This window comes from Engystomops pustulosus, chromosome 3 (genome assembly GCF_040894005.1).
Source record: "Engystomops pustulosus chromosome 3, aEngPut4.maternal, whole genome shotgun sequence".
Classification (NCBI taxonomy): Eukaryota; Metazoa; Chordata; class Amphibia; order Anura; family Leptodactylidae; genus Engystomops; species Engystomops pustulosus.
The window spans coordinates 217,630,113-217,651,055 of NC_092413.1; the positions used below are offsets into that span (position 1 = coordinate 217,630,113).

Below are 20,943 nucleotides of genomic sequence, written 5' to 3' on the forward strand. Positions count from 1 at the left end.
TCCAGTCAATGAAGGCTCCGGAGCTGAAGGAACGCTTACAAGAGTCCGAGAAGCTCATCCAAGAAATGACTGTTACGTGGGAGGAGAAGTTGCGGAAGACGGAGGAGATCGCTCAGGTTAGACACACAGGAGCTCTGCGGATGTGTAGAGGTTAAAGGAAATCTACCATTTGTTTATATGCATTTTGAACCAAACATAACTTGAGAATTCTGGAGTTACACTAATGCAGAAACATATCTTGTTTAATTCCTGTGCTAAGTGGTTTTGCTCAAAAAACTCAGGACCTTGAGAAAGCTGGGTGCTGCTAGCTGGAGTACATAAGCACATTACAGGAAGCTTTCTGAACTGTCCAGACAGGAGTAATCAACCTGAGATGGATGACTCGTACACAGCACCTGGAGAAATGGTGCAGCGATCGATTACTTCTGCCTGTCAGGGACAACACAGTGATGACGTGTTTCGGGCTTATACTGGGCAGGACAAGGCTGGAGCAGTGCATAATTAGGGTGAAGAGAAGGCCCAAGGCAGCCACAGCAATCAACAGATCCTCATTATCATAATTTTATAATTGTTTTTGAGGAAAACCACTTCGTGAAGGGAATTAAACAAGATATGTTTCTGCAGCAGTGTAGCTTCAGCATTCTTAATTTATGTTTTGTTCATAATGCAAAAAAGCAAATGGTAGATTTCCTTTAACTGCCGCTTTTGAAGTTAAGCAGTATCTGTATTGTCTTACATCTACGTAACCACTCTCCTAAGGCTGCATTCACATGTTGCATTTGTGAGCACACTGTAAACCCAACTCAAGCTTCCTTCAAAATCTATCATGATACACCAGGGGCACTTACTCATTGATCCAGGCACCGTGACTATAGTAATCTTCTTATATTTGTCAGCCATGTCCTCTTTCCTTCTAAAATCAACTTCTCAAATTATGCTAATGAGTCCAAGGAGCAATGGGGGTGTCCCCAGAGCACCTCCATGCTGTAACTTCACAGGCTGTTACAATGTGCAGATTACATCAAGGAGAGGGAAACATTGTAACAGACTCTGAAAATTATGCTAATAAGCCAGTAGGGCTCCATGCTGTAGCTTCAAAGTTGATTTTAGAATGAAGGAGGCCATGGATAACAAATATAAGAAGATTACCACTGTCACGGTTTCTAGATCTACGTGTAATGTCCCTTGTTTATCAGGATGGATTTTGATGGTAGATTTCCTTGAACATAGACTTTCCATAAGCAACGTTGACGCAATGTAACACTATCTGTGAACGCAGCCTGATAAATATGCATGCTTGTCTACTTTAAGGCAACAACTGAACAAATTTTGTGTTCCCTCTGTACCGTGCCGCTGTTATAACTAAACGGGTGAGATTTCACAGAAAAGAGGGGATACTAGAATGGACATTTCATACTGTACCTGTGGGGGCAGGAGTACAATCTGGTGACAGGTTCTCAGAAATTGAGATTCCATTGTCCTATTGTTTTAGTGTTCTCTATGTGTTGACCTCTGTATTATTCCTGCACAGCGCCATCTTGTGCTCATGTCATGTACTGAACTTCTTATGGGTTACATATATTACGCTGCATCATAGTGTCGATGTATATAAGTTATTTAGACATCTGTGTCCACCACGCCAGGTGTTCCCTAAACACATGCTACACATAGACCCTGTATAACCAGGTACTGCCCCTTTAACAGCCTGGCTCTGGGTCATCTTGGCAGCGCAGAGGGTTAGGTCATTTTTCCAGCGGGCGTTGCTGGCGTTTTCCTCCGCTCTTGTATGTGTTTACATTTCATAATGTTTTTTCCTTCCATTACAGGAGCGGCAGAAGCAGCTGGAAAGTCTCGGCATTTCACTGCAGTCCTCAGGAATTAAAGTCGGAGATAATAAATGTTTCTTAGTCAATTTAAATGCAGACCCCGCCCTCAACGAACTCCTGGTTTATTATCTGAAGGTGAGGAACTGTCAAAGTATTATAATGTGTTATACCTGCATTTTCTTACACATTACAGGTATAACATTAACCTGGAGCAGAATGTGAAGCAAAGGAACAAAAACATAAATCAAAGGTTCATTGGGTTATAAATAATATTCTACCACATAACTCTATTGTGTCTATTATTTCTACATATCTCTCTATATAACTGCTGTAATACTGCCTCCTATGTACAAGTATATAACTACTATAATACTGCCCCCTATGTACAAGAATATAACTACTATAATACTGCCCCCTATGTACAAGAATATAACTACTATAATACTGCCCCCTATGTACAGGAATATAACTACTATAATACTGCCCCCTATGTACAGGAATATAACTACTATAATACTGCCCCCCTATGTACAGTAATATAACTACTATAATACTGCCCCCCTATGTACAGGAATATAACTACTATAATACTGCCCCCTATGTACAAGAATATAACTACTATAATACTGCCCCCTATGTACAAGAATATAACTACTATAATACTTATCCCTATGTACAAGAATATAACTACTATAATACTGCCCCCTATGTACAGGAATATAACTACTATAATACTGCCCCTATGTACAGGAATATAACTACTATAATACTGCCCCCTATGTACAGGAATAGAACTACTATAATACTGCCCCCTATGTACAAGAATAGAACTACTATAATACTGCCCCCTATGTACAAGAATAGAACTACTATAATACTGCCCTCTATGTACAAGAATAGAACTACTATAATACTGCCCCCTATGTACAAGAATAGAACTACTATAATACTGCCCTCTATGTACAAGAATAGAACTACTATAATACTGCCCCCTATGTACAAGAATAGAACTACTATAATACTGCCCCCTATGTACAAGAATAGAACTACTATAATACTGCCCCCTATGTACAGGAATAGAACTACTATAATACTGCCCCCTATGTACAAGAATATAACTACTATAATACTGCCCCCTATGTACAGGAATATAACTACTATAATACTGCCCCCTATGTATAAGAATATAACTACTATAATATTGCCCCTATGTACAAGAATATAACTACTATAATACTGCCCACTATGTACAGGAATATAACTACTATAATACTGCCCACTATGTACAGGAATATAACTACTATAATACTGCCCCCTATGTACAGGAATATAACTACTATAATACTGCCCCCTATGTACAGGAATATAACTACTATAATACTGCCCCCTATGTACAGGAATATAACTACTATAATACTGCCCCTATGTACACAAATATAACTACTATAATACCTGCCCCTATGTACACAAATATAACTACTATAATACCGCCCCCTATGTACACAAATATAACTACTATAATACTGCCCCCTATGTACACAAATATTACTATAATACTGCCCCCTATGTACACAAATATAACTACTATAATACTGCCCCCTATGTACACAAATATAACTACTATAATACTTCCCCCTATGTACAAGAATATAACTACTATAATATTGCCCCTATGTACAAGAATATAACTACTATAATACTGCCCCCTATGTACAGGAATATAACTACTATAATACTGCGCCCTATGTACAGGAATATAACTACTATAATACTGCGCCCTATGTACAAGAATATAACTACTATAATACTGCCCCCTATGTACAGAAATATAACTACTATAATACTGCCCCCTATGTACAGAAATATAACTACTATAATACTGCCCCCTATGTACAGAAATATAACTACTATAATACTGCCCCCTATGTACAGAAATATAACTACTATAATACTGCCCCCTATGTACAGAAATATAACTACTATAATACTGCCCCCTATGTACACAAATATAACTACTATAATACTTCCCCCTATGTACAAGAATATAACTACTATAATATTGCCCCTATGTACAAGAATATAACTACTATAATACTGCCCCCTATGTACAGGAATATAACTACTATAATACTGCGCCCTATGTACAGGAATATAACTACTATAATACTGCGCCCTATGTACAAGAATATAACTACTATAATACTGCCCCCTATGTACAGAAATATAACTACTATAATACTGCCCCCTATGTACAGAAATATAACTACTATAATACTGCCCCCTATGTACAGAAATATAACTACTATAATACTGCCCCCTATGTACAGAAATATAACTACTATAATACTGCCCCCTATGTACAGAAATATAACTACTATAATACTGCCCCCTATGTACAAGAATAGAACTACTATAATACTGCCCTCTATGTACAAGAATATTACTACTATAATACTGCCCCCTATGTACAAGAATATAACTACTATAATACTGCCCCCTATGTACAGAAATATAACTACTATAATACTGCCCCCTATGTACAAGAATATTACTACTATAATACTGCCCCCTATGTACAGAAATATAACTACTATAATACTGCTCCCTATGTACAAGAATATAACTACTATAATACTGCCCCCTATGTACAAGAATATAACTACTATAATACTGCCCCTATGTACAAGAATATAACTACTATAATACTGCCCCTACGTACAAGAATATAACTACTATAATACTGCCCCCTACGTACAAGAATATAACTACTATAATACTGCCCCCTATGTACAGGAATATAACTACTATAATACTGCCCCCTATGTACAAGAATATAACTACAAAAATACTGCCCCTATGTACAGGAATATAACTACTATAATACTGCCCCCTATGTACAGGAATATAACTACTATAATACTGCCCCCTATGTACAAGAATATAACTACTATAATACTGCCCCCTATGTACAGGAATATAACTACTATAATACTGCCCCCTATGTACAGGAATATAACTACTATAATACTGCCCCCTATGTACAAGAATATAACTACTATAATACTGTCCCCTATGTACAAGAATATAACTACTATAATACTGCCCCCTATGTACAAGAATATAACTACTATAATACTGCCCCCTATGTACAGGAATATAACTACTATAATACTGCCCCCTATGTACAGGAATATAACTACTATAATACTGCCCCCTATGTACAAGAATATAACTACTATAATACTGCCCCCTATGTACAGGAATATAACTACTATAATACTGCCCCCTACCTATGTACAGGAATATAACTACTATAATACTGCCCCCTATGTACAGGAATATAACTACTATAATACTGCCCCCTATGTACAGGAATATAACTACTATAATACTGCCCCCTACCTATGTACAGGAATATAACTACTATAAAACTATAATAAACCCCTTGAACTTTTCCTCACTTTTTTCATTCTTGCAGCTGCACACTTTGCAATTTATTAATATTTTTTGTGATGCAGAAACACACTGGCCCACATTTATTAAAGCATTTGCGCCAGTTTTCTGTCAGATTTTGCACTTAAAAGAGAGTGAAAACTGCTTGCACATGTATTTATAAAGTGTCTGCACCAGTTTTGTGTTGCTGCTGCCAACAAGACAGAAGAAATGTGCACATGAAGAGGCTGTTACTGCTTCGTTAAACCACAGTTCTGCAGCATGAACATAGTGCACCAAAAAATGGTGCCCACTTCCCGAGCAGCAGGGGGCGCCAGATTCATGAAGATCGTGCACCACAATTCATGAATCTGGCGCCCCCTGCAATCTAGGATTTATCATGCGCTGCAATCATACGCCAGAAAACTGGTGTAGAAACAATGATAAATCTCCCTCTAATTGTTTATGTGTGTGTAATATTTTATTATACAGAATTGCATGTGGACAAAATTGTTATAAGATCATCTCCAAGCAGCTTGATGTTCCTGTCACTACAGTTACACATATTATTCAAAAATGTGAGATCTATAGGATTGTAGTCCTCCCTGAATATGGCCACAGGAGGAAAACTGATGACAAATCAAAGACACCAATGATATAAATGGTACCAAAAGAGACCTGAGAGACTTCTAAAGAGATTAAAGGTGAATTTCAAGCTCAGGGTCAAGCTCAGTTAACATCATCCGTTGTTGTTTGAGCCCAAGTGGAGTTAATGGGAGACGACCAAGGAGGACACCATTGCTAAAAGCAAATCCTTAAAAAGCAAGACTGAAATCGGCAAAACTTCATGTTGACAGGCCACATAGGAGAATGTCCTATTGACAGATGAGATTAAAATCAAACTTTTTGGCAAGGCACATCAGCTCTGTGGTCACAGACAGAAAAATTAAGCAAATCTAGAAAAGTTAACTGTTCCTACTGTGACACATGGAGGAGGCTGCTATGTTCTGCTGTCTGTGCCGGATACAAAGACATCTCAAGACTGTCCAGGGAGTCTAGAAAGAAATGTGCTTTCTTAAAGCTTGTGCTAAGTGGCAGGTCATGGGCCCTGCAACAGGATAATGGCCCAAAACACACAGAAAAAAACATCCAAGAATGAGGAAAACACTGGACTATTCTCAAGAGGCTTCTATGAGCCTGGACCTAAATTTTATTGAGCCTCTTTGGAAGGAGCTGAAACATGGAAAAGGTCCATTTGCTCATTAGAAATGGCCCAAAATCCCTGCAGAGAGGTGCAGAGGTCTCATTGACGGTTACAGTAATCGTGGGATTGTAGCAATTGCCTCAAAAGGTTCTGCAACAAAACATTCAGTTAAGCGACCATCCTGCATGTCCAGGCCTGTGCCATGAGTTTTATTTTTAAAAATTCTCTTGAAGCCAGGAGGAAAAGAAATGTCATTTATTTTTACTTTTGTCAGATTTAAGTTATTTCTGTGACCATTTTGGGTTGTTACTTTGTTTAAACGAAGGGGATACTATAGTAACAGTCTGTGTGTGTGTATTTTGTTATTCTGGTGCTTTACGTTCCTGGAATAATTTTCTACCTAGAGGAATGTCAGATATTCCACTACACAGGTACAAATAATACAAATGGTAACAAAAGAGGCCAGAAAAAACTTCTAAAGAGATTTAAAGCTCAAGGAACCATCATTATCAAATCGCACCATCCGTTGTTGTTTGAGCCATAGTAGACTTACTGGGAGACAACCAAGGAGGACACTTTGCTGAAAACAAATCATAAAAAAAGCAAAATTACATGATGACAAACCACTAAGCTTCTGGGAGAATGTCCTATGGACAGATGAGACTAAAATCAACTCTATAGCCACAGACAGAAAATTTAAGCAGATCTCGTAAAGAACATGGTCCCTCTGTGACACATGGAGGAGGCTGTTATGTTCTGGAGCTTTGCTGTATCTGGCACAGGGGATCTTGTATCTGTGCAGGATACAATGAATCTATATAGCATGTGCATGTTTGGTAAATAAAGAAGAATATAAATGAGTAATTTTTGTAACACACTATAACAAAATACAGGCGGCTTAAGAACACCTGACTTACAGACGACCCCTACTTGGAGACGGACCCCTCTGCCACCTGTGACCTCTGGTGAAGCTCTCTGGATGTTACTATAGTCCCAGTCTGCAATGATCAGCTGTAAGGTGTCTGTAATGAAGTTCTATTGAGAATCCTTGGTCCCATTACAAAAATTTTCAAAAATTTTGAAACTCCAATTGTCACTGAGGCCAAAATTTTTTGTTTTTGTCTTGATCTACAATTATAAAATATACAGTTTCGACTTAAATACAAATTCAACTTAAGAACAAACCGATGGAACCCTATCTTGTACGTAACCCGGGGATTGCCTGTATCTTTAAAATACTTGTCATGTTGTAGCTGTAATGTTTAAAAAATAAGGAATAGTTGTGTGTGTGGATAGTATAGTAACTCTGTGTGTGTGTGTGTGGATAGTATAGTAACTGTGTGTGTGTGTGTGTGTGTGTGTGTGTGTGTGTGTGTGGATAGTATAGTAACTGTGTGTGTGTGTGTGTGTGTGTGGATAGTATAGTAACTGTGTGTGTGTGTGTGTGTGTGTGTGTGTGTGTGGATAGTATAGTAACTGTGTGTGTGTGTGGATAGTATAGTAACTGTGTGTGTGTGGATAGTATAGTAACTCTGTGTGTGTGGATAGTATAGTAACTCTGTGTGTGTGGATAGTATAGTAACTCTGTGTGTGTGGATAGTATAGTAACTCTGTGTGTGTGTGTGTGGATAGTATAGTAACTCTGTGTGTGTGTGTGTGGATAGTATAGTAACTGTGTGTGTGTGTGGATAGTATAGTAACTGTGTGTGTGTGTGGATAGTATAGTAACTGTGTGTGTGTGTGTGTGGATAGTATAGTAACTGTGTGTGTGTGTGTGTGGATAGTATAGTAACTGTGTGTGTGTGTGTGTGTGTGTGTGGATAGTATAGTAACTGTGTGTGTGTGTGGATAGTATAGTAACTGTGTGTGTGTGTGTGTGTGTGTGTGTGTGTGTGTGTGTGTGTGTGTGTGTGTGTGTGTGTGTGTGTGGATAGTATAGTAACTGTGTGTGTGTGTGGATAGTATAGTAACTGTGTGTGTGTGTGTGTGTGTGTGTGTGTGTGTGGATACTGTAGTAACCCTCTGTGTGTGTGGATAGTATAGTAACTCTGTGTGTATTTTGTTATTCTGGTGCTTTACGTTCCTGGAATAATTTTCTATCGAGAGGAAGGTCAGATATCCCACTGCACAGGTATCGCTCCACGTCACACCAGCACATGGAATGTGGGCGCCAAGGATTTCCCATTGTTATGTTTTTCTATAGATTTTGTAAATTTAATGCACACACAATAGGTGCATGGAGACGATTTTGTCCTTTTTGGATGATGTAGATATTGGACTGTTTTTTTTTTTTTTCACGGTTTCTTGGATTCTCCGTTCTGCCGGATTGAAGGATTGTTACTCCTTCACTTGTTACTCCTGGTCGTATCTTCTGTTTCCTTCTAAATTTTTATTCTGTTTTTCTTTACTTTTTTGTTGTTTCTTTTGTGTTTTTTTTTTTAATGATTTTTATAGCTTTTTTTTTTTTTTTTTAAATCCTGTTTTCTGTTGCAACAATCAGGTACGGTATTATATCTACGGGTCCTGAATTATCATTATTGGCAGATTTTTTTATTTTTTTTTTATAAAGGGAACCTGTCACCAGTATACCCCGATTTTAGCCCTCCACACTTCCCCATAGAGCATTGCATGTACACTACTAAACATCTTTTGTTGCAAAAATCGGCTTTACAGAGAAAAAGATAACTTATATTTTACCTTTTGAAAAACCTGTGCAGTTTGACTACTCCAGTCGCCAAATGGGCGGGGTTGAAGAGGAGTATATTCCCCCCCCCACCCTCTGGAAACGTCTCCTCACTGCCGCATTTTCAAATCAATATTACCGCCCCTCATCCACCATTTGTCTTCATTTCAACGCTCCCTTGCTCGGCCTTACTGTTGACGTCACCCGTCCCGCCTGCTGCCCGCAACTCTCGCTGACCGCGTCTGGCAATCTCGCGCCTGCGCGGTCAGAATCGCTTGTGCTCTGCGCATGCGCCACGCTACGCTGACAACTCGCACTAGTTACGTTGTTTGCATAATCCACGGCGCCTCTGTGTCTATTCTCCCAGTTCCCACTCAGTCAGTGATTGCTCCCTGACTGGGTGAGGCTGCAGATACTAATACAGTCAGCCCCCTCACATGTTAGTATCTGCAGCCTCACCCAGTCAGGAGCAATCACTGACTGAGTGGGAACTGGGAGAATAGACACAGAGGCGCCGTGGGTTACGCAAACAACGTAACTGGTGCGAGTTGTCAGTGTAGTGTGGCGCATGCGCAGATGAATGCGGGGACCTTGTGGCCGGCACTGCTTCATCTGCGCATGTCCGTGCGCAGAGCACAAGCGATGCTGACCGCGCAGGCGCGAGATTGCCAGACGCGGTCAGCGAGAGTTGCGGGCAGCAGGCGGGACGGGTGACGTCAACAGTAAGGCCGAGCAAGGGGCCGTTGAAATGAAGACAAATGGTGGATGAGGGGCGGTAATATTGATTTGAAAATGCGGCAGTGAGGAGACGTTTCCAGAGGGTGGGGGGGAATATACTCCTCTTCAACCCCGCCCATTTGGCGACTGGAGTAGTCACACTGCACAGGTTTTTCAAAGGTAAAATATAAGTTATCTTTTTCTCTGTAAAGCCGATTTTTGCAACAAAAGATGTTTAGTAGTGTACATGCAATGCTCTATGGGGAAGTGTGGAGGGCTAAAATCGGGGTATACTGGTGACAGGTTCCCTTTAACTTTTTTAATTTTAGAAATTTTAATATTTCAAGGAAATTTACACTTTCAAGTAAATAAAATACATTATAACCCCATTATTCTCCCGAACATATAAAAAAAATTGCCCAATACCCACACCTATAGAAATACAAAAACCAAAACAGAGGAATCAAATAATTTACCCCTTAACCCTTTTATTTCTTTTATTTTGTGTTTAAATCCTGTTTTCTGTTGCAACAATAATCAGTTTTGGATTATCAGTATTGGCAGATTACAGGATTGTCACATCCGTCGGTTGTTTTCTTTTGTCGCGTTGGTCGGTTGACTTTTTAACGTTTTCTATCACGACCATGAAACCTTTCTCAAAGTCACTTTGTCACGTCTGCGTCCTCCACCTCTCCCCCGAATTTCCACCTCCCGCATGTGAATAAGCGCTGCCTCAGCAGAAAGTGTCCACATCTTGTGCTGCGTCAGGGACACTCGGATGCGGGTGACGGCACCGGGTGTGAGAGTCTGTTGTTTTCCATCTGCTTAGTAATCAAACCCTCCTGGAAAGTGGGATCCGGCCCTACAACTAGCGCTCCTCTTATCTGGGAGAGAATGATGTGCGGGGGATGGGGAGGGGGAGAGAAATTTGGAAATGGGCCAGGGGAGACGGGCTCAGTAATATAGAGTCCTCCCGAGTGCACGGGCTGGAGCCTCCGCTGGTATCAGGTCCTGAGCTGCCGTAGTCAGGGGCTACCAAACTTGTAAGGGGGTCGGCCACCCCAATCCTGCACTGCTAGCCTCGCCATATGGACACATTGAGGAGATTTGCTTAAGGGGTCTGTGTGAGTATGGCGGATATTCGGTCAAGGCTTTAATCATATACAATGTAATCATAGTACAAAAGAGTTCTGCAACTTTTCATCAAGATTCTTCTATACTCCCACAGCTGGAAGTCTGTTACAATTGCATCCAACTTCAGTAACCTTGGACTATAGTCCGTTGCCTTTCTACCTACCCTGATACATTGTAACAGACCAATGGTTGTCCTGGCTTGCGTGCAGTTGTAGCAAAGCTTCAGCTGTGAGAGGTTTTAGTTGTATTCGCTATTGTAGGTTTGGAGCGTGCGATCCCTTGATAAGACTCTGAAATCCTTGAATTCTTGATTATATTTTTCTTATTTTCACAGGATCACACGCTGATAGGATCCGACAACTCGCAGGACATCCAGTTATGTGGGATGGGAATCCAACCTGCGCACTGCGTCATAGATATATCCACCGAAGGACAAGTCGTATTAACGCCAATGAAGAACGCCAGGTAAAGATAACCAGGGAGGAAGGGGTTATTCTGGATGCACTAGTGTTCTGTATTCTCCCTGCAGAGATGTGTGATGAAACTTTTGTTTATGTTAGTAGAAGCAGGACTGTGAAATATAGATTTATATTCCTTGGATTCTAGCTTCTCCAAGTGCACTGGGGGTGTTTCCTCAAACTGCTTTATTCTGGGCTCTCTGCAGCCAGTGTTGGGTTGTGTAATCAGACCTTTTTGTGTTGTTAGTAGCAGCAGGACTGTGATATATGGATTTATATTTCAGGATTGTAACGTTTCCAGGTGCCCTGGGGCTGTGCTCTGAGCTCTCTGTAATGAACTGCTCCACTGCAATAAGCCTGTCACCTGTGCTGTAGTTTTTCAACAAAGGTGAGGACCTGTGTAGAAGCTCAGAGCACAGCAGTGTGAGGACATGCCCCTACTGTACTTATAGTAGCTACAATTGTGGAATATAAATACATATACCACAGTCCCGATTTTCTAAAAACAAACACAAGGGTATGATTACACATTTGCCTATGGATTTGCCAATACATAGCACTGCTTGCGGAGAGCACAGCAGTGTGAGGACACCTTTCCAGTGCACTTGGAGTTGCTACAATCCTGGAATATAAATCCATATATCATAGTCCTGCTGCTACTAACAACATTAACAAAGTATGATTATACATCTCTCCCGGGACAATACATAACACAGCCTGCAGAGAGCACAGAGCACAGCAGTGAGAGGACAGTCCTACAATCCTGGAATATAAATCCATATATCACAGTTCTTCTGCAGCTACTTACATGCACAGCGGTAGGATTACACATCTCTCCAGGGACCGCACATAACACTGTCTGCAGTCTACATGAACCCGCTGACAGGTTCCCTTTAAGACATTGGGGGTCATTTACTAAGGGCTCCGCGGGCGCATTTTCGTTGGGTATCTTGAATTCTTCCGTTTTGCGCCGAAATCCGCCGGGATTTTGGCGCATGCGATCAGATTTCAGCGCATCGGCGCCGGGTTGCATGCGGCAGAAATCGGGGGCCGCGGCCGTCGGAAAACCTGACGAATTCTGAAATACCGCGGAATTTAAAAAACGAATTGTGTCGCAAAATCTATCACTCACATGTACCGGGAATAGGTTGGTGAACTCCAGCGGACCTTGGTGCAGCAGGGAACTCCTGGTGGACATCGGGCGCACGACCTTAGTAAAACGCCGGAAGACCCGAATCCTCGTCTGAGGAGGTGCCGCTGGATCGCGACAGGACCGGGTAAGTAAATGACCCCCATTTTGTCATTGGAGCAGAGAAGACTTTTCATTGGAAGAAATATTACAATAATGTAGTAATCTGCAGCTCTCTACTAGCAGACCCCCTGTATCTTGTGATGACTTTCATCTTTTGATTGCATTACAACCATTCGTACAGAAGATGGCGCTGTAGATTGCACTTTAAAATTTCCGCACCTCCCTGGCCACTAGGGGGCGTCCTGTGGGAATCTGTCAGCCAGGTGAGGCAGGAGATGAGGCGTGATAATCTGCGCACCCTCATTACCTGACAGCAGTCTGCAGGTTGTTGTCATAAAGGCTCCGGTGCTCTTACAGGTGGAGCGGTAGATGCAGTGGAGGTCAGGTAGGTCAGAAGACTGTAAGTGTATGTCCAGTGTGTTGTATGTTGTACAATGGGGTCCTGTAGTGGGTATAGTGTCTCTGTATACTATGTATATTACTGGACCTGTGCTTAGTCCATATGATGACACACCAGAGAGTGAATGTAGTATCCAACCCCGTCCTATTATATAATATAACGTCTCCTCTCGCTCTTGTCACATTCTCTACATACCTGACTACTGTTATAATAAGAAGCCATCCAGAGCCGTGACAAGCCAGCGCACGTCTCCACACACACAGACTCCTCTCTGTCATCTCCCATCATCATCTCTACATCATACCGACTAATGGAGAGGTGCAAACACAGGGAAATATCATGGAAGAGTGATCCAGCGGGCAGGGGCAGCACAAGAGAAGACCTGTAGTTATCTGATAGATTGGGCACACATTATCACAGGAAGTCCTAATCATGTATGTCCACATAAGCCTGTCCGTAGCTCAGGGTTATTATATACTCTGGTGCTCAGAGAAAATAACTCCATTAGCAACTTATACCAGGTAGTAGTATTATAGCGGAGTCACGGTGTACATACATGACATTACTTATCTTGTACTGATCCTGAGTTACATCCTGTATTATACCCCAGAGCTGCACTCACTATTCTGCTGCTGGTGCAGTCACTGTGTACATACATGACATTACTTACCCTGTACTGATCCTGAGTTACATCCTGTATTATACTCCAGAGCTGCACTCACTATTCTGCTGCTGGTGCAGTCACTGTGTACATACATGACATTACTTATCCTGTACTGGTCCTGAGTTACATCCTGTATTATACCCCAGAGCTGCACTCACTATTCTGCTGCTGGTGCAGTCACTGTGTACATACATGACATTACTTATCCTGTATTGATACTGAGTTACATCCTGTATTATACTCCAGAGCTGCACTCACTATTCTGCTGCTGGTGCAGTCACTGTGTACATACATGACATTACTTATCCTGTACGGATCCTGAGTTACATCCTGTATTATACTCCACAGCTGCACTCACTATTCTGCTGCTGGTGCAGTCACTGTGTACATACATGATATTACTTATCCTGTACTGATCCTGAGTTACATCCTGTATTATACTCCAGAGCTGCACTCACTATTCTGCTGCTGGTGCAGTCACTGTGTACATACATGACATTACTTATCTTGTACTGATCCTGAGTTACATCCTGTATTATACCCCAGAGCTGCACTCACTATTCTGCTGCTGGTGCAGTCACTGTGTACATACATGACATTACTTATCCTGTATTGATACTGAGTTACATCCTGTATTATACTCCAGAGCTGCACTCACTATTCTGCTGCTGGTGCAGTCACTGTGTACATACATGACATTACTTATCCTGTACTGGTCCTGAGTTACATCCTGTATTATACCCCAGAGCTGCACTCACTATTCTGCTGCTGGTGCAGTCACTGTGTACATACATGACATTACTTATCCTGTACTGATGCTGAGTTACATCCTGTATTATACCCCAGAGCTGCACTCACTATTCTGCTGCTGGTGCAGTCACTGTGTACATACATGGCATTACTTATCCTGTACTGATCCGGAGTTACATCCTGTATTATACCCCAGAGCTGCACTCACTATTCTGCTGCTGGTGCAGTCACTGTGTACATACATGACATTACTTATCCTGTACTGATCCTGAGTTACATCCTGTATTATACTCCAGAGCTGCACTCACTATTCTGCTGCTGGTGCAGTCACTGTGTACATACATGACATTACTTATCCTGTACTGATCCTGAGTTACATCCTGTATTATACTCCAGAGCTGCACTCACTATTCTGCTGCTGGTGCAGTCACTGTGTACATACATGACATTACTTATCCTGTACTGATCCTGAGTTACATCCTGTATTATACCCCAGAGCTGCACTCACTATTCTGCTGGTGGTGCGGTCACTGTGTACATACATGACATTACTTATCCTGTACTGATCCTGAGTTACATCCTGTATTATACTCCAGAGCTGCACTCACTATTCTGCTGCTGGTGCAGTCACTGTGTACATACATGACATTACTTATCCTGTACTGGTCCTGAGTTACATCCTGTATTATACCCCAGAGCTGCACTCACTATTCTGCTGCCGGTGCAGTCACTGTGTACATACATGACATTACTTATCCTGTACTGATGCTGAGTTACATCCTGTATTATACCCCAGAGCTGCACTCACTATTCTGCTGCTGGTGCAGTCACTGTGTACATACATGACATTACTTATCCTGTACTGATCCTGAGTTACATCCTGTATTATACCCCAGAGCTGCACTCACTATTCTGCTGGTGGTGCAGTCACTGTGTACATACATGACATTACTTATCCTGTACTGATCCTGAGTTACATCCTGTATTATACTCCAGAGCTGCACTCACTATTCTGCTGGTGGTGCAGTCACTGTGTACATACATGACATTACTTATCCTGTACTGATCCTGAGTTACATCCTGTATTATACCCCAGAGCTGCACTCACTATTCTGCTGCTGATGCAGTCACTGTGTACATACATGACATTACTTATCCTGTACTGATCCTGAGTTACATCCTGTATTATACCCCAGAGCTGCACTCACTATTCTGCTGCTGGTGCAGTCACTGTGTACATACATGACATTACTTATCCTGTACTGATCCTGAGTTACATCCTGTATTATACCCCAGAGCTGCACTCACTATCCTGCTGCTGGTGCAGTCACTGTGTACATACATGACATTACTTATCCTGTACTGATCCTGAGTTACATCCTGTATTATACTCCAGAGCTGCACTCACTATTCTGCTGCTGGTGCAGTCACTGTGTACATACATGACATTACTTATCCTGTACTGATCCTGAGTTACATCCTGTATTATACCCCAGAGCTGCACTCACTATTCTGCTGCTGATGCAGTCACTGTGTACATACATGACATTACTTATCCTGTACTGATCCTGAGTTACATCCTGTATTATACCCCAGAGCTGCACTCACTATTCTGCTGCTGGTGCAGTCACTGTGTACATACATGACATTACTTATCCTGAGTTACATCCCGCAGAATTGTGATTACTGCTTTGTATTTTTATCTGTATTCCTTATTGTACATCATAATTTAACTTCTCTAATGCAGTTTTGGCTATTTAATGAGCCGTCTTTATAAAGAAGCAGCTTTGTAGAAGTCCCCTTCCTGCCCTCGGATCTCTTTGTCTGTTCTTGCTTATCACATCACTGTGTTTTAATCTCTATTTTTACACTCGTTACTGTCTTGATTGAAATTCTCAGCATTACCAATTCGTAATATCTGATACTGTCCTGTGATGTTATACACTAGGGGGCGCTGGAGAGGCAGTGACATGATACGGAGGTGCGGTATATACTGACACCGCTAATAACTCAATGTTGTTCTCTTGCAGGACATTGGTAAATGGCTCAGTGGTCACCAATCCCACCCAGCTGCAGCACGGGGACCGCATTCTCTGGGGCAACAATCACTTTTTCAGGTAATTCTTCCATAATCGTCACTGCTGAACAGACATGGGTTCAATCCTTTACTTTTCGGGGATAATACCTCCTTACATTATCATATTGCAAACTGGTTCAGACTTATTAATCCTTTATAGCAAGACCGTTTGACAGACCTGCGAGGCTCATTGCACACGTGTGTATGCTCGCTCTGCTGTGCCCGTGTGCAGGAGGGAGCAGGGGTGACTGCTGCTTACCCCTCCCCTCTCCATAGAGACGACTGATGCCCGGCCATACCAATGGGGGAAGATACAACTTGCTCTATTTTTTCCCCGGCGACGGTACTTGTGTGTATTGCAGCCGGGCATCTTTAGGGATGTGTATCCAGCCGCCTATATGTCCGCCAGAACGTTCACGTTCATGAGGTTTTACTGGAGGTCATAAATCTGGCATCTTGTCTAACCCACCTTGGTTAAAAACATTTTCTAGTACCGTATTTTTCGGACTATAAGGCGTACAAAAAATCCTTTGATTTGTTCAGAAATCAAAGGTGCGCCTTACAGTCCGGTGCGCCTTATATATGAACCGTTCTTACAGACAACAGCTGTCTTGAGCTGTGCACAGGTCTGCCCCCTGCTGGTCATTCATCCTTATAATCCGCTGTGACTTATATATGAACCTAGACGTTTTAGCAGGCATTTATTGTCGGTGCGCCTTATAATCCGTTGCGCCTTAGTCTGAAAAATACGGTAAGTTATTTTTGTTTGTTTTTAAAGACTTTACATTTTTGAAAATTGAAAAATAACAACATAGAAAAACAAGCCCCCCCCCCCCCCCCATGTCAAATAAAAGTTGGTATAACGCCAGGCACTTGCACTTGCAATTTAAAGGGGATTTGTTTCCAAATACAAAATCTTGAATGACTTACCCCATGTGCTTGTTGCTGAACTTTTGATCAATTTGGTGTTTTTCTTCATAAAATCGGTTCGCCCATTGACAAGATATGAACCCACCCCCCATAGCTCATATGGGTGCAGTCTTTTTCCTGGGGGATTGTCTCTTCCCGCCCCTTTGGCTATTAGTTGTATGTGTTTCAGGGTTTTATATTCCCCCTTAAAGTAAAAATTCTGGCCTATAGAATCCGCCCCATTGTATGGTCCAGTGATATGTGACCTTGTAATAGAAGCAGCTGAGCTTCACTGTAGCTAAGACTTCTTGAATAAATCTTCCACCAGGATCAAGCATTGTAAACCAAGCACACTTACATGCAGGTATGTGCCCCCACTGGCAGGAGCTGCTCTCTGTTTTGCTTTTTATGCCCTTGCATTTACGTGGCTTTAAAGATTATACAGATAAGCCTCAGGGGCTCCAGGCTCCATAGCTGTCAATTGAGCGTGGAGCCCCTGAGGTTCATTTGCATGATTTTTAAAGCCTTTTTTTTTTTTGGAGAGGGGCGGGGGGTAAACAACGGTAGTGGAATATAAAAGAAGAGCCGATCCTACCAGAGGGGCACACACCAGTATGTCGGTGCGCTTAGTTCACAATCCATAATACTGCTGGTAGATGCCCTTTAAAGGGGTTTTCCAGGACTTTGTAGTCCCGGCCTGTCTAGACATGTGCCGATAGACTGAGCCAAGGAAGATGCGTCTGCAAACACTACATCAGAAGACAACATCTCCATACATGATATTTACATATGACCACATACTCTCAAGAGCGGGGGCTCCGAGCTGGCAAGTACTTTGTCAGAGCTGAGGGTTTGGTACAGTCATACCCTGCTAAATAGAGTTATTAGCCCAATTTTCTCTCTTAAGCCGGCTTGTTACAATGTATCAGTGCAGGTCATATGTAAATATACTTCTCACATATTGGTTCCAACTACCAATATCATTAATTCCACATTTCTGATCCGGTCTTGTAGGATAAGTTTACCAAAGAAGAAGAAGTCTGAGCGGGAGGACGAGGAGCGGGACGTCAGCATGAGGAACAGCAGCAGCTTCGAGCAGTTGGATGCAGATGGGGATTCGTCCAGCGAGGTGTCCAGCGAGGTCAACTTCAACTATGAGTACGCGCAGATGGAGGTCATGATGAAGGCTCTGGGAAATAACGGTAAATAAGTGGCATAACATTAAAGGGAACCTGTCAGCAGGTATGACTGCTCATATTGTCCCTCAAGATATTTGTAATTATACTTTTGTGTATGTTGTTAGCAGCAGGACTGTGATATATGGGTTTATGCTCCAGGATTGTAGCTTCTCCATGTGCACTGGGGTGTTTTCTCACACTTCTGTGCTCTGGGCTCTTTGCATTGAACTGCTGCACATGTCTGAGCAAAAGCTGTAGCAGGCTAACATGCAGTAAGGAGTGGGTGTGAAGCAGCTCAGTGCACAGAACTCAGCAGTGTGAGGACACACCCCCAGTGCACTTGGAGAAGCTGCAATCCCGTGAATGTAAGACATCTACCATCAGATTTACTGATGGTAGACTGGCCAAACCTAATTGCTCGTTGAGGTCTCTAGGAGAGGGGACTCCTGGAACTGCCGTGTTTGTGACATAAACGTCTTGATAACAATATGCAAATGAGCCGGAGGCTCTTTGCTCCTCCCTCTCATAACGCATGCACACCCCCACTCAATTACTATTTCCTTTCGTCCTGTCCTCTGAACCTCAAACAGCTGGTGACGTCACCCGGCACTCGCGCATGTGTGCACTTTCCTTGCACAGCTGGCTGGATTCGCGAGAATTGCTGACAGGCGGGTGCTGCAACCGGTTATCTGCGGGTCAGCGGGCGGGACAAGGAGGAACATTAAGTGTGTGGGGTGTGCATAAATTATGAGATGAGGGAGCCAAGAGGTGCTCCAGTGACGTTGGCAGGAGTGACACTGGCTCATTTGCATATTTTTATAAAGTTGTTTTTTTCGCAAATACGGTCATTCCAGAATTAAGCAAGAACGGTGTCATTCCCTAGAGATGATGGCTTTTATTCTTTAAATTCATCTGTCAATGTCCTGTGACTATTATTAACATATACAAAGGTCTGATTACACATCTCTCCAGGGACAATACATAAAACTGGCTGCACAGAGCACAGCAGTGTGAGGACATGGTCACACTGCAATTCTACAATCTTGAAATGTAATGCCCTGTATCACAGTCCTGCTGCTACTAACAACATACACACATGATTGCACACCTCTCCACCGACTATACCTTGTACACGAACAGTATGGGATAGATGCCTCCATAGACGTCTACGGCACCATGATACGATGAAAACACGTGTGCACAGTGCGGTTGCCAGGAAAAAGATAGAGCATGCGTTATCTTTTCCTGTAAGTACGCAGGGCACCAGGCGTCCCTACAATGAGGGAAGGGGGTGAGCAGCGCTCATCCTTCCTCCTCTCCAGCCAAACGTGCGCTATGCTCGGGTTCCAGTCTGGACACGTTCATGTGCATGTAGCCTAACACTGGCTGCAGGTTGGATGGTCACACCTGCTGACAGATCTATAGGACTTTGGACCTTTGACCTATTCTTAGAATACTTATACTTATAAATGGATATTTATTAAGTATTACACGTATTATATGTCACATACCATTCTGCCCGCTGGTAGTGCAGCTCAGTCCTCTTGAGAATGTAGGTGCCCGGGTCAGGGCTCTCCTGTGCTCTTGATGTTAGAGCTTTGCAGTGCCCAGTGCTCAGGCTTATCCTTCATTTTGCAGAGATCTTGTTAGTGTCATTTCTTTCCTCACTGTTGTTTCCTCGGCCTCCTATAGACCCCATGCAAGCCATACTACAGACCATGGAGCAGCAGCACGAGGAGGAGAAGCGCACGGCGCTGGAACGCCAGAGGCTGATGTACGAGCACGAGCTGGAGCAGCTGCGCAGGCGGCTGTCCCCGGAGAAGCAGCACTACCGCAGCATGGACCGCTTCTCCTTTGGGTCTCCCAACGCCCAGCAGCGCATCAGGCAGTGGACAGAGGAGAGGTGATGGCTAAAAAGTAGTCTCTGACGTGTGAAAAAATATTTGTATCAGTTTTGTTATTTTCTCAGGTAGGGGATGAAATGAGCTTTCTAAAATTCCCTGGTTTATGTGAAATCCCATCTGATAACCAATAAAAAAAATCTTCAAAGTCATGTGACAAAGAGCAGAGAGGTTTAGAGACTGCAGGGGGGGGGGGCACTTCAGATGCTTCTATCTGCAGTTCTATAGCACCTAAAACCTTACTGCTGTTGTCATATTAAAGGTAAGAATCTCATCTGTCAGATCACCCTATCTACATAACCGGCATTTTAAAACAAAGGTGGGAAATGGATCTTTATCCGCTCGCTCACATTCCCAA

The 20,943-nt window shown here is 42.4% G+C and overlaps 1 protein-coding gene across 1 annotated transcript in view; it reads left to right on the forward strand.

Annotated features, from left to right (window-relative positions):
• The window catches only part of KIF13B (kinesin family member 13B), a 142,354-nt gene that overhangs the window by 66,842 nt on the left and 54,569 nt on the right, over window positions 1-20,943 (forward strand). The window contains exons 12-17 of the mRNA XM_072143836.1: window positions 6-116; window positions 1,827-1,961; window positions 11,331-11,461; window positions 16,551-16,637; window positions 18,521-18,708; window positions 20,377-20,587. Of these exons, the coding sequence (XP_071999937.1) occupies window positions 6-116; window positions 1,827-1,961; window positions 11,331-11,461; window positions 16,551-16,637; window positions 18,521-18,708; window positions 20,377-20,587 (863 nt within the window). The remainder of the gene's footprint in view (window positions 1-5; window positions 117-1,826; window positions 1,962-11,330; window positions 11,462-16,550; window positions 16,638-18,520; window positions 18,709-20,376; window positions 20,588-20,943) is intronic.